This window comes from Bemisia tabaci, chromosome 8 (genome assembly GCF_918797505.1).
Source record: "Bemisia tabaci chromosome 8, PGI_BMITA_v3".
In the NCBI taxonomy this organism is placed as follows: domain Eukaryota; kingdom Metazoa; phylum Arthropoda; class Insecta; order Hemiptera; family Aleyrodidae; genus Bemisia; species Bemisia tabaci.
In genome coordinates, this window is record NC_092800.1 from 25,854,108 (window position 1) to 25,866,449 (window position 12,342).

The 12,342-nt window shown below is 34.7% G+C and overlaps 2 protein-coding genes across 2 annotated transcripts in view; one reads left to right on the forward strand and one right to left on the reverse strand.

Moving 5' to 3' along the window:
* The first annotated feature begins 534 nt into the window (after positions 1 to 534).
* LOC109035484 (uncharacterized) lies at positions 535 to 5,260 on the forward strand. The gene is made up of 2 exons (XM_019049141.2): positions 535 to 1,107; positions 2,514 to 5,260. The coding sequence occupies exons 1-2, from the start codon at positions 964 to 966 to the stop codon at positions 2,772 to 2,774; spliced, it is 405 nt and encodes a 134-aa protein (XP_018904686.1). The 5' UTR covers positions 535 to 963; the 3' UTR covers positions 2,775 to 5,260.
* A 6,333-nt stretch (positions 5,261 to 11,593) lies between these two features.
* The window catches only part of LOC109035474 (AT-rich interaction domain hat-trick), a 49,604-nt gene continuing 48,855 nt past the window's right edge, over positions 11,594 to 12,342 (reverse strand). Inside the window, exon 22 of the mRNA XM_019049128.2 lies at positions 11,594 to 11,720. Within this exon, the coding sequence (XP_018904673.2) occupies positions 11,674 to 11,720 (47 nt within the window). The 3' untranslated portion in view covers positions 11,594 to 11,673. The remainder of the gene's footprint in view (positions 11,721 to 12,342) is intronic.

Sequence of the window (12,342 nt, forward strand, 5' to 3'; positions counted from 1 at the left end):
GTGTTCCAAGACACCATAGACCTACAGCCGGCTGTAAGATTTCCAATAGCTTCTATAGCCGGCTACAAAATTTCTTACAGCCTTTTATAGCCGAGGCGATTAAGCAACAGCCAGGCGATAAAGTGTGTGCTAAACGTTACTAATTACGGATGCTAGGACTTAGTGAGTTTTTGGAATACTGCTCTCTTTTTGGGCCGTAGTATCTTCATTTATTTTGCGAGGAAAGCTCCGTACTTTTGATGGATGCCTGCCATTACTAATATAGCCAGCTAGCGGGAAACGCGCATTGGCGCCTACAAACCTAACAGGGATACCTCACGCGTTGCGCAATGCGTGAAGTATCCCTGTTAGGTTTGTAGGCGCCAGTGCGTCGCCGCTTTTGTGTTGGGCTCAAAAGCAGCGTAGAACGTTGTATCTGTGTGACGTAAATCAGAATTATCAGTATACGCGTCACTGAATTCAACTCCTCAGCTGATTACTGCCTCCTCCCTCCATTTCCTACCGAAAATCTAAACGAGTCCTAACCTGAACGTAAGCTTCAACTTCCATGATTGAGAGTCGAAAGTTCGTTTGTTTACCCAGTTTACCTCAGTAATTTTGCATTTTCGTTGATTTTCCTGTGTCTAAAGCTGTGCGGTGATTTATTTTCAAAAATTTCATCAAGTTTTATTTGTCAGTGGCTCCCAGGGTTCTCACAGACATCCTCGAACTCTCGAAATCTTTCGTGTTCAGTCAGTTTAGTGAATCAGAAGGAAGCACAATAAGCTCTCATAAATGACAGTTTTTTCCTTTTCTTAAAAAAGCAAGCTCATTTTAAAACCCATCTCAAGTACAGGTCACGTATGAGCAACAGTCAAATTTTGATCTGAACTTTTAAATCTTTTGAACAATATTTTGAGAACCAAGAATCCTCATCCAGCACTTGGTTTAATATGAAATACTAGACGTTATTGAAACGCCAAAATGGGAAGTTTGGATGGTGCCGTCATCACTGGGTTTATCTGCCGCTTATGCTCCAAGCTAAGCAGATTGGTTATCCATATTTATGGTGAGCAAGGAGTCACCCTCCAGCTGGATAAGAAGATTAACACTTATCTTCCCATTAGTGTAAGTTCGCCTTATTCTAGGGTCTAGGCACATTCCTTTTACCTATTCAATATCAATGAAACTATGTGAATGGTTAGAACTTAAGTTAAATCCTTAACTCTCTACAGACCTTGAAGTTTCTGGAAAGAGTACTAATACTTTCATTCCTCGTAAACAAAATGCATGCTTATCTCATCGCAGTGGGTGGAATTTACCATTCCAAGGCATCTGCTGATAACATCCGTCTCTCACTTAATTAAAGAGCGCACCATAGGTATTCAAAATGACATCAGTTCCTACAAAGAAACCTCTAAAATCCTGTAGTATATTATATTTTTTTATGTCTGGAGTAATCTCTGTGGCAAAAAATGGGGAAGCAATTTTTTGAAGCTACAAATATGGCCAGGTCAAATTTAACCCCTTTGAATTATGTCCTCTTTCTCTCAACATGACCACATGTATTGAAAATTTGTTCTGAGGTCAAAAGAAGCTTCTACACCATTAAGGAAGAGTTGATACTCTGTATCCTGTATCCTATCCAAGGTTGTGGGATGTCTTTTGATGGGGCGTATCTAGGACATGAAAAAATCACAGACTAATAAATGAAAATATGAGAAAATTTAGAAGAGAATGCTTCCCAGAAGAAAAAATTTCCTGAAGGTATTTTCTAGTTGTGAGAAAAATAAAAAGTATTTTATCAGTTCAACAGAACAGATGGCACAACTACCGTTAGTTCAAGCCAGCAAGTTCAGGTAGAGGGATTCGAACTAGTCATTTATGTATGGTAATCTACCATTAGTGACGGGTTACCATTTCATGTTGGAATCATTCATGACCTACGCTCAACTTTTAAACAGCGTGTTTATCGCACTGAAAATGCATGGATGCACTATAACATTACTGAATTGAATGTTTGAATTCTCATATGGAAGTATGAAAATTCGATATTTTTGCCAGGAACTTTAAGAAGTGGCCTTGGAGGTACGCAATTTTTGTACAGACTTTAATATGTGACCTTCCCTCAAAAGCTCAGTCAGATTCTATGAGCCTAAATACTTCAGTTCATTCTTCTAGCTTTCTACTTTTTACTTTCCAAATATACCTTTCTCTATATATCTTGAAAATCTGTCCTCAAAATATAGCCTTTGATGTGTGTTAGGTGAGGAAAAAGAGAGGGAAAGGCAATGGAAAAGTAAATATTTTAGGAAACCTCTGGAAAGAAGAATTTTTTAAAAAGAATGGAAAAAGTTAATGAAAGGTCATGAAAGAACAAGGATTTTAGATGATGATGTACAGTAAATAGACACCCTGATAAACCAAAAAACTCCCCAAGATTAAAAGCTCACAAAATCTTCCTTACTAACTTTTATCATTCATTGTCTTTGTGCAACCCCTCTAGGTATATTCTCGTTATCTTTTGCTTTCAGGTAAAATTCAGCGATCCTCTGCCAAAAACAGTATGTGTTGCTTGTGTACAAAAACTAGAAATTCATCATCAATTAGTCAAACGGTTTCACGCAGCCAGAGAGCACTTCATGGAGAGTGCAATGAATTCAATTCGTAACAGAAGCTCTACATCGACCAGTTGTGATCAGTCCCTCAGGTGTCGAAACTCAAATCTAAATCCTACTTCCAATTCCAGTGGTGCCGAGCAGGTAACTCATGAGTATAGTCAAGCAGATCTCTAAGATAGAGGCGTCTTCCAATGTCATACGGCTTGGTTTCAAAGTGTATCGAAAAATGACCTTCTTGTTGGTGCCTACAACAATCAAAAACAACAGCCGGAAAGATCACATTTTACAAATCTGATTCACGAGTTATTACACGGAAAAAATTTAATTGCTGATTTAACAATTCAATTGCTAAAAATAGTGACTGCAATGTTTCAATGTAGATTTCACAACACAAAAAATGCTACTTTAACCACCCCCGTGGTTAAATTAGCTCACGATAGTGGTTAAAGTAGCATTTTTTTGTTGTAAAATCTACCGTTGAAACATTGCTGTCACTTTTTTTAGCAATTGAATTGTTAAATCAGTAATTCAATTTTTTCCATGTATGATATCAATTGAGCTCTGTCCTTTAATAAAGTAAAGAATTGGTATCTAAAAATAGTCCAACATATAAGTGGGAAGAAATGGAGGAGGAAAGGCAGATGTGTAAATCTCAACGGACAGAAGGGTGGACATTCACTGGAAAGGTAGAGAAACCATCCGTAAAGGTGACAGATAGTTTTCAGACATTTATGCTGCTGTGGTATTTGTCTTTTCTCCCCTTTGGTACTCAACTGTTCGCTCAAAATGATAATGTAAACATAAAAATCAGTGAATTTTTTTTTTTTTTACCTAGGTATTTTCAATAATTTTTGATGAAACGACAAACTAAAAACCAGTGACAGCGTTTCCATTATCTCACTGCAAAAAAATGTTGATAACAAAATGGCATTTTTATCACTGCATCTTAAAAGATAAGGTACTGAACCCTCTCCCCTTAAGGTCCATACAGTTCTTGGTGTTGTAGCGTTGAGCATTTGAACTCAATTACTGAATTATTCCATTTGCATCTGGGCAAGAAATGCATTAAGGCATACGTAACGATTTTCCCTTCAAAATTTTACAAAAAAAATGAATTGCATAACAGAAAGTCTGGGAATCAACTCCTATACCTACAAGGTATGCTTGTCAAAAATTTACATTGGTTCAGTTGCGGAAATACAAATGATGTCATTTGTGTTGTCTAATTTCCATCTCACTTCTCATTCAGGAGTTGATATTCAAACTTCCCGTTGTGTGAATCATTTTCTATGCAAGATTTTGAAAGGAACATGTGACTTTTTCTAGTTCAGATAGTTCTGTACATATAGTGGCACATTGTAATTAAAAACCTTTCTATAATTCTTTCCCATCAAAATCTTTTTTCTTTTTTTTCTTCTTTTTTTGTAATTAGTAAACTTAACTATTTTCAAATGAACTTTCATCACAATTAGTTACAAAATCTATAAGTCAACAAGTGCGATCTACTGTTATTTTGCTTTTATTGATGATTTTTTCTGACCCAAGAATCAATTTTGAAAACAAGACATGCCAAGAGTTCAGATTACTGGTCGCAGTTTTGAAAATTCGAAATGAGACCAAAATTATCCTAACCATTGTCTATTGATATCTAAATAATATTATTTTATTCTCTCTTTAAATCGTTTAATGTGAGAAAAATTAGAGTAATAGGGGTGACAGGTGAATACTTTCAACGAATCAGCCAAGAGATATGAGCTGACATTTTGAGATTTTAACCTCATTTTGCCTCAGAATAGGTGTCATGGCATGGCTGATCAGTGACAAAAAGTGACCTGTTACTGATGTTAGCATGTTTCAGCCTCTAAGTTCCGAAAGAATCCCTTCTAGAAACCTTTAATTCCAGCCAATATTACCAGCACATGATATGTACGGTTTAAAGATTTGATAAAGTTGATAAAGTAAAACAGGAAATTTTACGATAAGACATTTTTGGCTTTAATTTAGAGTTCTGAAGATAGATCTTTGGACAATGTACCAGTGGCAATTCTTGTCAGTTGGCAATACTGTTTTTCCTTCATTTAAATATACGTAAAGCAATCGATTCTTGGTGAGGCAGCTCCTCTCATCTAAAATCGATATTTTTAATGAAATTAAATGGAGTGAAAACAGTGTTGCCAACTTGAATGGACCACTCGACAGAATACAACATTAAAAACTGCTGTGGTTGTTTCCATACTAAAGTATGTAAAATATGTCGGACTTTTAAAAGATCTCCAAACTCAACTCTTAATGGGAAATATTGGCTTTCTCTCCGCTCGCAGAAGAACTGGAGTTTACTCAGATCAAATCAGGTACTGAAGTAGCTATGGTATATTTTACGATGGAAAAATTTTCTTGTGCACTAACTTCTTTTTGACGAAATTAAGACTAATAGAATGTCTAATTGATTAATTGCTAAGTAGGAAATCACCTCATTTTTGTACTGTAGTATTTCATTTGTGTTTAGTGTGCCCACTTTTGTTAAGGAAGTCATTTAGGGTTTGGTGGGTGGAATGACCTGCTGAAAATTGCCTTGTGATGGGTTGAAATTATACATTGGTGGGATGAGCAGAGGCTGTCTGGGGGAGGAGGATTTTGGATCATCGTGAAAAAGTTTTTAATGTATTCAAAAAAAAATTTTCTCTCTTCTTGAAATTTTCTTTCTTGTTCTTCGAATTTCCTTTGGTAGAGATTATTTAAATCGTCAATTTTTTTTGGAAAGTTGCTCTAGACTTATTGTGTTTGGATTTGTGACCTCTGCATAGATTCTGTGGTTTTCCTTATTTCTATCTGTTTGTTGGCTATTGTAGTGGTCTGGATTATTGTCGGTCTTTCTCGTATATGAGTGATCGCTGTTGTATATTGGTAACTTCGGGAAAACGTCTTTTCTCCTCTCTTGAGGGATTTTGTTTATTAGGGAGCTATTTGCTTTGACTGCTTCTGGATAGCCCCTGTAGTTGGCTGGGTGCTGCCCATTGCATAGAACACAGGCAGGAGGGGTTTCTCTGTTCTTGGAACATTCATGGGTCCAATGCATTTGACGCATCGGGGTTTTAGTGAGCACCTATTTTTGACATGTCCGTATCTTTGGCACTGGGGGAGCCATAGAGTTTTCTTGGGGGGTTCAATTTTAATAACTTCGTTTAACAGGCCAATTAGTTCTCTTTGGATCCTCTGGGAGAGAGGTGTCTTTTTAAGATCAACAAAGAAGATGGGTAAGGGGATGTATTCTTTGATTAGCAAATTGTCATTATCGGGGTCTCGAGTAGATATTGTCTTTTTACCCCTAGTCACTCTCTCTACTTCATACCCTTTTTCCGTTAGGGCTTCAGCAACTTCTTCTTCAGCGGTATCAAGGCTAAGTCCCTTAATGACTATTTTGTATGGTCATTCCTGTTTAAGCAGGTAGTAGTAGAATTCTCTATCCTCCTCTTTTAATTTATTTTGATACTTTCTATAGTCTCTCACATCTTTGAAGCTGACCTGTGCAAAATCATTTGTTTTTTTCAAGGTAAATGTTTCCTCAAACTTGAGGTTTCTGAGTTCATCACTGACATTTGTGAATTCTTCATCACTATTGCAGAAAACAAACAGAGGTCCCGGGGGGGGGGGGGGGGGGGAGATTTGTACTAGTTCTGATTCTTTGGTAGAGAGTTCCTGTTCTCTACTTTCTTCACCAGTGTCAAGCGGAGAGAATCTATTGGATGTTATAATCTTACCTTGACTAGAAGGCTGGTTGCTGTTGTGGTTACTAGAGAGCTGGTTATTGTTGTGGTTTTTAGAAGGCTGGTTGTTGTGGTTGATATCTGTACTTGGGCCCTTCTTTCTATTACCCGGTGGATCGAGTGGCAGGTTTTTACATTCATTACATTTCAGGTACTGCCAGTCGTGGACGCATTTAATTTTGTCCTTGCTGAGAGCATTGCATTTGGTACTATTGTTGCAGTGAATTTGGTGTTTACACACTAGGATTTGATAGTCTTTCTTGTAAGATCTAGTCATGGTGATTGATTGAAAATGGTGAAGGAAGCTGACATGCGAGAATATCCCAAAACACTCGTACCGAGAATTTCGCGACCACTGCAACTAACTCACGAATGAATGAGCTACACAATGTCACAGCACAATCTACAAAACTAACATTAATTTCACATGTCCTAAAAGATTTGCTGATTCAACTGGATTTGCAAAAAGTAAATGTCTCACTTCCACTACAATAACAAACAAAACCTCATGGATATTATTAATGATGACTTGTACTAGAAAAGGAAAGAAATGTGTGTAAAACCAAGTTCTAGTTTTTTACCAACCAATGGGTTGATTTCAATGCTAAATCAGGCCTACATTGACTGGTTTTTCACGTGCAAGAAGTTTGAATTTATTTTTTAGGACGAAAATTTCCAAAATGTTTAATGTGTTCTCTGAGGAATTTTGACAAGCTCACATGTGTTAGAGTGCTCAATTCCTCAACCTGTCTGATCTCTAGCGATCCAATGTCAGCCAATCGGTGCTTCAATTTATAGTATATCCATCTGGGTCGAAAAATAAGAGCAAAATGTAATTGATATCTCAGTGTATTATTTTTTATAGATACACTTTCATAAGACACCAAAAACGGTCAGACTCAACTATTTTTTCTCTCTCTTTTTTTTACCATCCTTCTTGACTGGGTAGAAGGAGGTCAACCTTGGAGATAGTTTCCAATCTTCCCTATTTTCAATAGAAGCCAGAACTGATTCAAAGCCATTTCTATGCAATATATAAATCAGATGTCTTACACAAAATGGCTGTAGGCATTACATTTGACTGTGAGATGACTTGGTGTAAACCCTTCAATTACCTCTGGCCAAAGTGCAAAACCATGTTTGTACTTCCATCGTGATGTTTCAAAATTTCCGTTACTGTTTTATTTTTCCGAGAGAAATTAGCCAACTTTGAAGCTTGAAATTTATAATGATTATTCTGCTACTGGAGAAGAAAAATCAAGGAAGTTTTCAAGAAATTATATTTGATAGTTTTAAACTATGACAGGAAGTCTAAAATATCAGCATTGATTAATGTGTTTTCGCACTTTGGCCATCAATGTATCATGAAATTTCAATGTTGAATATTGTTTAGTTTTTGATTGAAAAGTAAAACTTAAGTGGAAATAAAGCTATGTCCAATGTAAGCTAGTTTTTTATTTGAACGTAAAACTTTTGAGAAAATGAAGGTATGTCTAATGTAATCAGGCTGATTTTTGTCCATGCAAATGATCGTAAAGCACTATGCCATAGCACAGCATGATACAAGACAGCCAAAATCCTTGTTCAAAAAATCCAAAATCCAAATCCAAAATCCTGTTTCATTTCTCCTTTTTTTCCTACAAGCTTTTCATGGTCCATCTAATTTATCTTCCAAATAAAACCAAACATCATTTCTATTTTGCTTCGATCTTGTTCTCTATTGATGATTAAACTTTCTTTTTTCTGAATGTTTGTTTTCAAAAAGATTCGCTGTGTGTGGTTATATTGTAACATTATATTTCAAAAATTGTATTGTCCTGAAGGAGTTTTTTCCTTTTCTTTTTTTAGTTTCCCTATTGGTATGTTTTAATTGATTAAATGTTAAATTAATTATAATTGCTGCTGAAATGATTTCCTTTATCTTTTTATCCTTTTAGTTCATCGTAGTATTGCTGATTTTTACCGCCCAAAAATAAAGAACTAAAAGTTAGACAACAAAAAAGAATCAGATCGTGAGATTTTAACACGATATGAAATCTAAGAAAAAATGAAAGTAACAAAGACTAATATTGAAAAAGGAAGTGGCTTAAAATGATAACTTTTTTTCAATAAAAAGAAAAAACATGTAATTTCATACATAAATTATACATTTTTAACATATCAACTAATAAAATGAGAAATTATCATAAAATCTATCAAACAAGAACTGAAATGATGAACTTGAAACTGATCTATTTACAATTTAACTTCACTTTGCAGCCTGCTGATCATATTATACAGGTTTATACAATGTTGTTAGTAAGTATCAAGAGAATTACAATTTAAAGATGCTGCGAGGAAACTGGTTCTCGATCACATCTGTAGGGGTAAAAAAGCACAATTTTTATGCGAGTTTTTGGTTTGTGAATCTAGCGCCTGAAAATCAGAAAAAATTTACACTCATATTGAGTGGGCTACATTATCAGACCACGTTATCAGAAGGAAACTAAAAGCACAATTATAAACTGTGAAAATAAAAATAGAGTAGAAGATATTAGACAGCGTCTGATATATTTTGGCTGTTTCTATTAAGTCCGTCCAATTAATAATCACTTCAAATAATTACTCAAATGAGAGAGAAATCATACAATATACAAAGCACCCCTCAAATAAAATAACCATTTCTTAAAAACTCATAAAGAATTTTAAAAAATGGGGTGTATCCTTCCGTTTTTTCCTCCTACAGTAAATCATCAATCCTATGATGGTTAAAATAACTCTCACTGCGTTACACTACCTTAATGTCATCTCTTTAGTCCTTCAGGAGGCTCAACATATCCATGACCAATATCGAAAAATGCATAACTCCTGTTGCAACAATGCAAATTTGTGCTAGAGTGTTTCTTTTATTAATTTATTGAATTTCACTTCATTGTAAGGAACCTGATAAAAATTTTCTTTTTCTTTTCAATTTTTGTGAATTTGTAACACTTATTCAAAAAAAATTCACTGAACATTATAAAGAGATATTTTGGTCGATTTTTTAAAGACAAAAATATAACTGAAGATTTTGAAATGTTGCAATGGAGATATATTTTATTTACGACTACTTAAATTACTTGGAGATATTCCATACTTTGCCCATCGATACGCAAAGCAAAAATTATCATTTTACTAGGGCTCAAAGGTGAAAAGTTGGGGATGTCCGTAAAAGCACTTTGTTACAGATATGTGTTACTATATCTAATGCTAATCAAACCAAAATATCAAGACATCATGATCTTGGATTTGACAGAATTTAATGAATGGTATTCGATAGTGATCCGATGTATCATTGGGTTCAAAACAATAGAGCATAACCTCAAACCAAAATTTTAAGATATTTACCAGAAAAGCTGAAAATGAGAAATTTTGTAGTAGTTTTACTCCTCTTGACCAATTAGTACTCATACGAATCAAAAATCTATCACAAAAAATCCGTTCCGTCAGATTTACTCAATTGACTTTTGAGGCTATGTTTATGTTTTGAACCAATCGATATAGATACAATCTCACCCGTTTGATGTATCGAGTACGATTTACTGTAGTAGAAGGTGCATTGCCAAAATTTACAGAAAACACAGGGTGTTTACAAACTTGGAGGAAAGAAATTCCTTGACAAAAATGATCAAAATTCCTTGACTTTTCACCGCAACAATTAGTGCGCGTAGGAGAAAAAGTGAGGAATTTTTTACATTAATTTCACTGCAAATGACAGTAATGATTGAACGTTTTTTCTCCAGGTTGTTATCATTCAATTACGTTTAAACTCCTTTTTTTATTAAAAATTATTCATCTACTCACTATCCAGAGCGTAATTCAGGGCACTGAACCCAGAACCAGAATGCAACTTTGTTGGAATGTAGACAGCCCTGATATTTTTTCAGATTTTAAGTTTCAACAGCAAATTTGCAGTATTTTTCATAAATTCCCTAACTTGATGAAAGTCTCAGACGATTTCCTGATTTCGAGACCTGCAGACAACCTGTAATGTTACGATTCCTTCAGGACTCAAAGAGGACTCATACAATCTAGCTACAAAAATCAAGATTGAAAAGCATATTAGTCGTAACTAATGCGCATTCAGTTTAATTTCCGGCTAAAAAATCGGAATTACTTCACTATCAGTCTTGGGCTACATCACAGTTCGAAAATCAGATTAAAATCGATACAAAAGAGTTTATATCCACATGTCTTGCAAAAAATCTCAATTAATGGATTCAGAAAATAGCACAGTCACCACACACAACCTATCCTGGACTAATAAAAATCACTGGAGAAACAGATAATTACACATTATTTGATAATTAAAAGGTAATTAATTGGATTACATTAAATTAGACATCAAAATGAAATTAGGACGAATTGCAATGCTGAAATTCTTTTAAGTTTAAATATATTTTTGTTCGCAGCATGAATAATGTGGCATGTGTACATTTTGATACACTTTACATTAAAATTTTAAAAGAGTCACTGAGGAAGAATATATACCTTCCTTGATTAGTTTTGCTCTAGACTTCAACAAACCAAAAAAACGGACTGAAACTTCAAAATCCTGACAGAAATCAATGATCTCTCTTGGATATTAAAAGAACCGGTCTCTACGCAACATAATGGAGAAATAAAAATTAAAAACCTATCATAAAAAATTTGAAACAAAATTACTGACAGTACAATACGTACTTAATTCAAAAATAAAAAAATTACAAAATTCACAAATAAATAAATAAAACATTAGAATGATTCTATCATGAATTGGAAACAAGTCCTGCAAGAGACATTGACCTAGCGGAGTAACTAAGGCGATAATATGATACACTAAAAAGTTCACATTTTTTTTGGAACAAATAACGAATTAAAAATTAGTGAGATATTGAAAGCAGGGCCAAAAGTCCAAAGTTAATTTACGTCATTTCTACTTCTTACACATTTCACATATGAGATCGGATTAAGTAGTTAACTATTTATTGTACTTGCGTACAATGAAAATAAAATATAAAAAAACACAATAACTTAACACTTTAAGCAATCTGCGAAGCAGAGAGAATGATAACCATATTACAATTTGATACAAGATGTGATGACTCACTGAGAGGGATGAAGACTTATTCACTTAACAATAAAATATTCCTGTAACATGAAAAATTTAACTAGGTATTCTTGGAAAATTGGTTGAGAGTAGTTTGAAGCCTATGGAGCTTTCGATTGTAGTTGTTTTTTTTTTATACTGCAAAGAGAGCGGAGAGGATTCACAACATGTAGACGAAACTGAAGTTAGACAGGTTCAAGATTCAAGAACAGGAGGATGTAGATGCGTTTCCTCCTTTATTGATTTTTTCTGAAAAAAGAAAGGGATTGAGACATGAAATTAAACCACGAAAGTGGAGAGAAGGAAATAAATCATAAAGGCAGGTGACTTTAGCCATAGCAGTTGTTCAAGATATGCAATACAGCATATTCGAGCTCTTGCATTGTATGATGGCCGAAGTGTCATTCACTATTCATTTCCTACTGTGCAAAAAACGACTGACAATTAAGCAAAAATACAATGCAGGAGTTTTTTAGTCATGCAAATAAAACTGCCAAGAAAAAAAAAAATTAATAAAAAAAATAAATAAAAAATAAACATCCAGAGACATCACCCCTTGGCAGTAATTACGAATCATATTACTGGATCACAAGTATTTCAAGCATGGCCGTGAACAAGCTACTTGAGTTGCATTTACTGGTCTCCTACTCAAATTATTACCATGAAGAGGAGACAATCTTTTCCTCTTTCCTTGGCAATAATTGTTGCTACAGACTTAAGACTTCGCCTGTTGAAAGGTAGGAGGAAAGCATTAGTCATCACGAGTACAATGAGTACATGTGTTCCACACTGAGAGGATAGGGAATATCACTTTGTGATACGGACCCATTTCTGTTGAACAGAACTATGTGCATTAAGACGTGAGCCCTGT

What these genes read in the sequence shown, in the direction of transcription:
- LOC109035484 (XM_019049141.2), top strand. Translation starts at nt 964, where the DNA reads ATGGGAAGTTTGGATGGTGCCGTCATCACTGGGTTTATCTGCCGCTTA. An exon ending in ACACTTATCTTCCCATTAGT is followed by an intron (nt 1,108 to 2,513) that starts GTAAGTTCGCCT and finishes TTTTGCTTTCAG; the next exon opens with GTAAAATTCAGCGATCCTCT.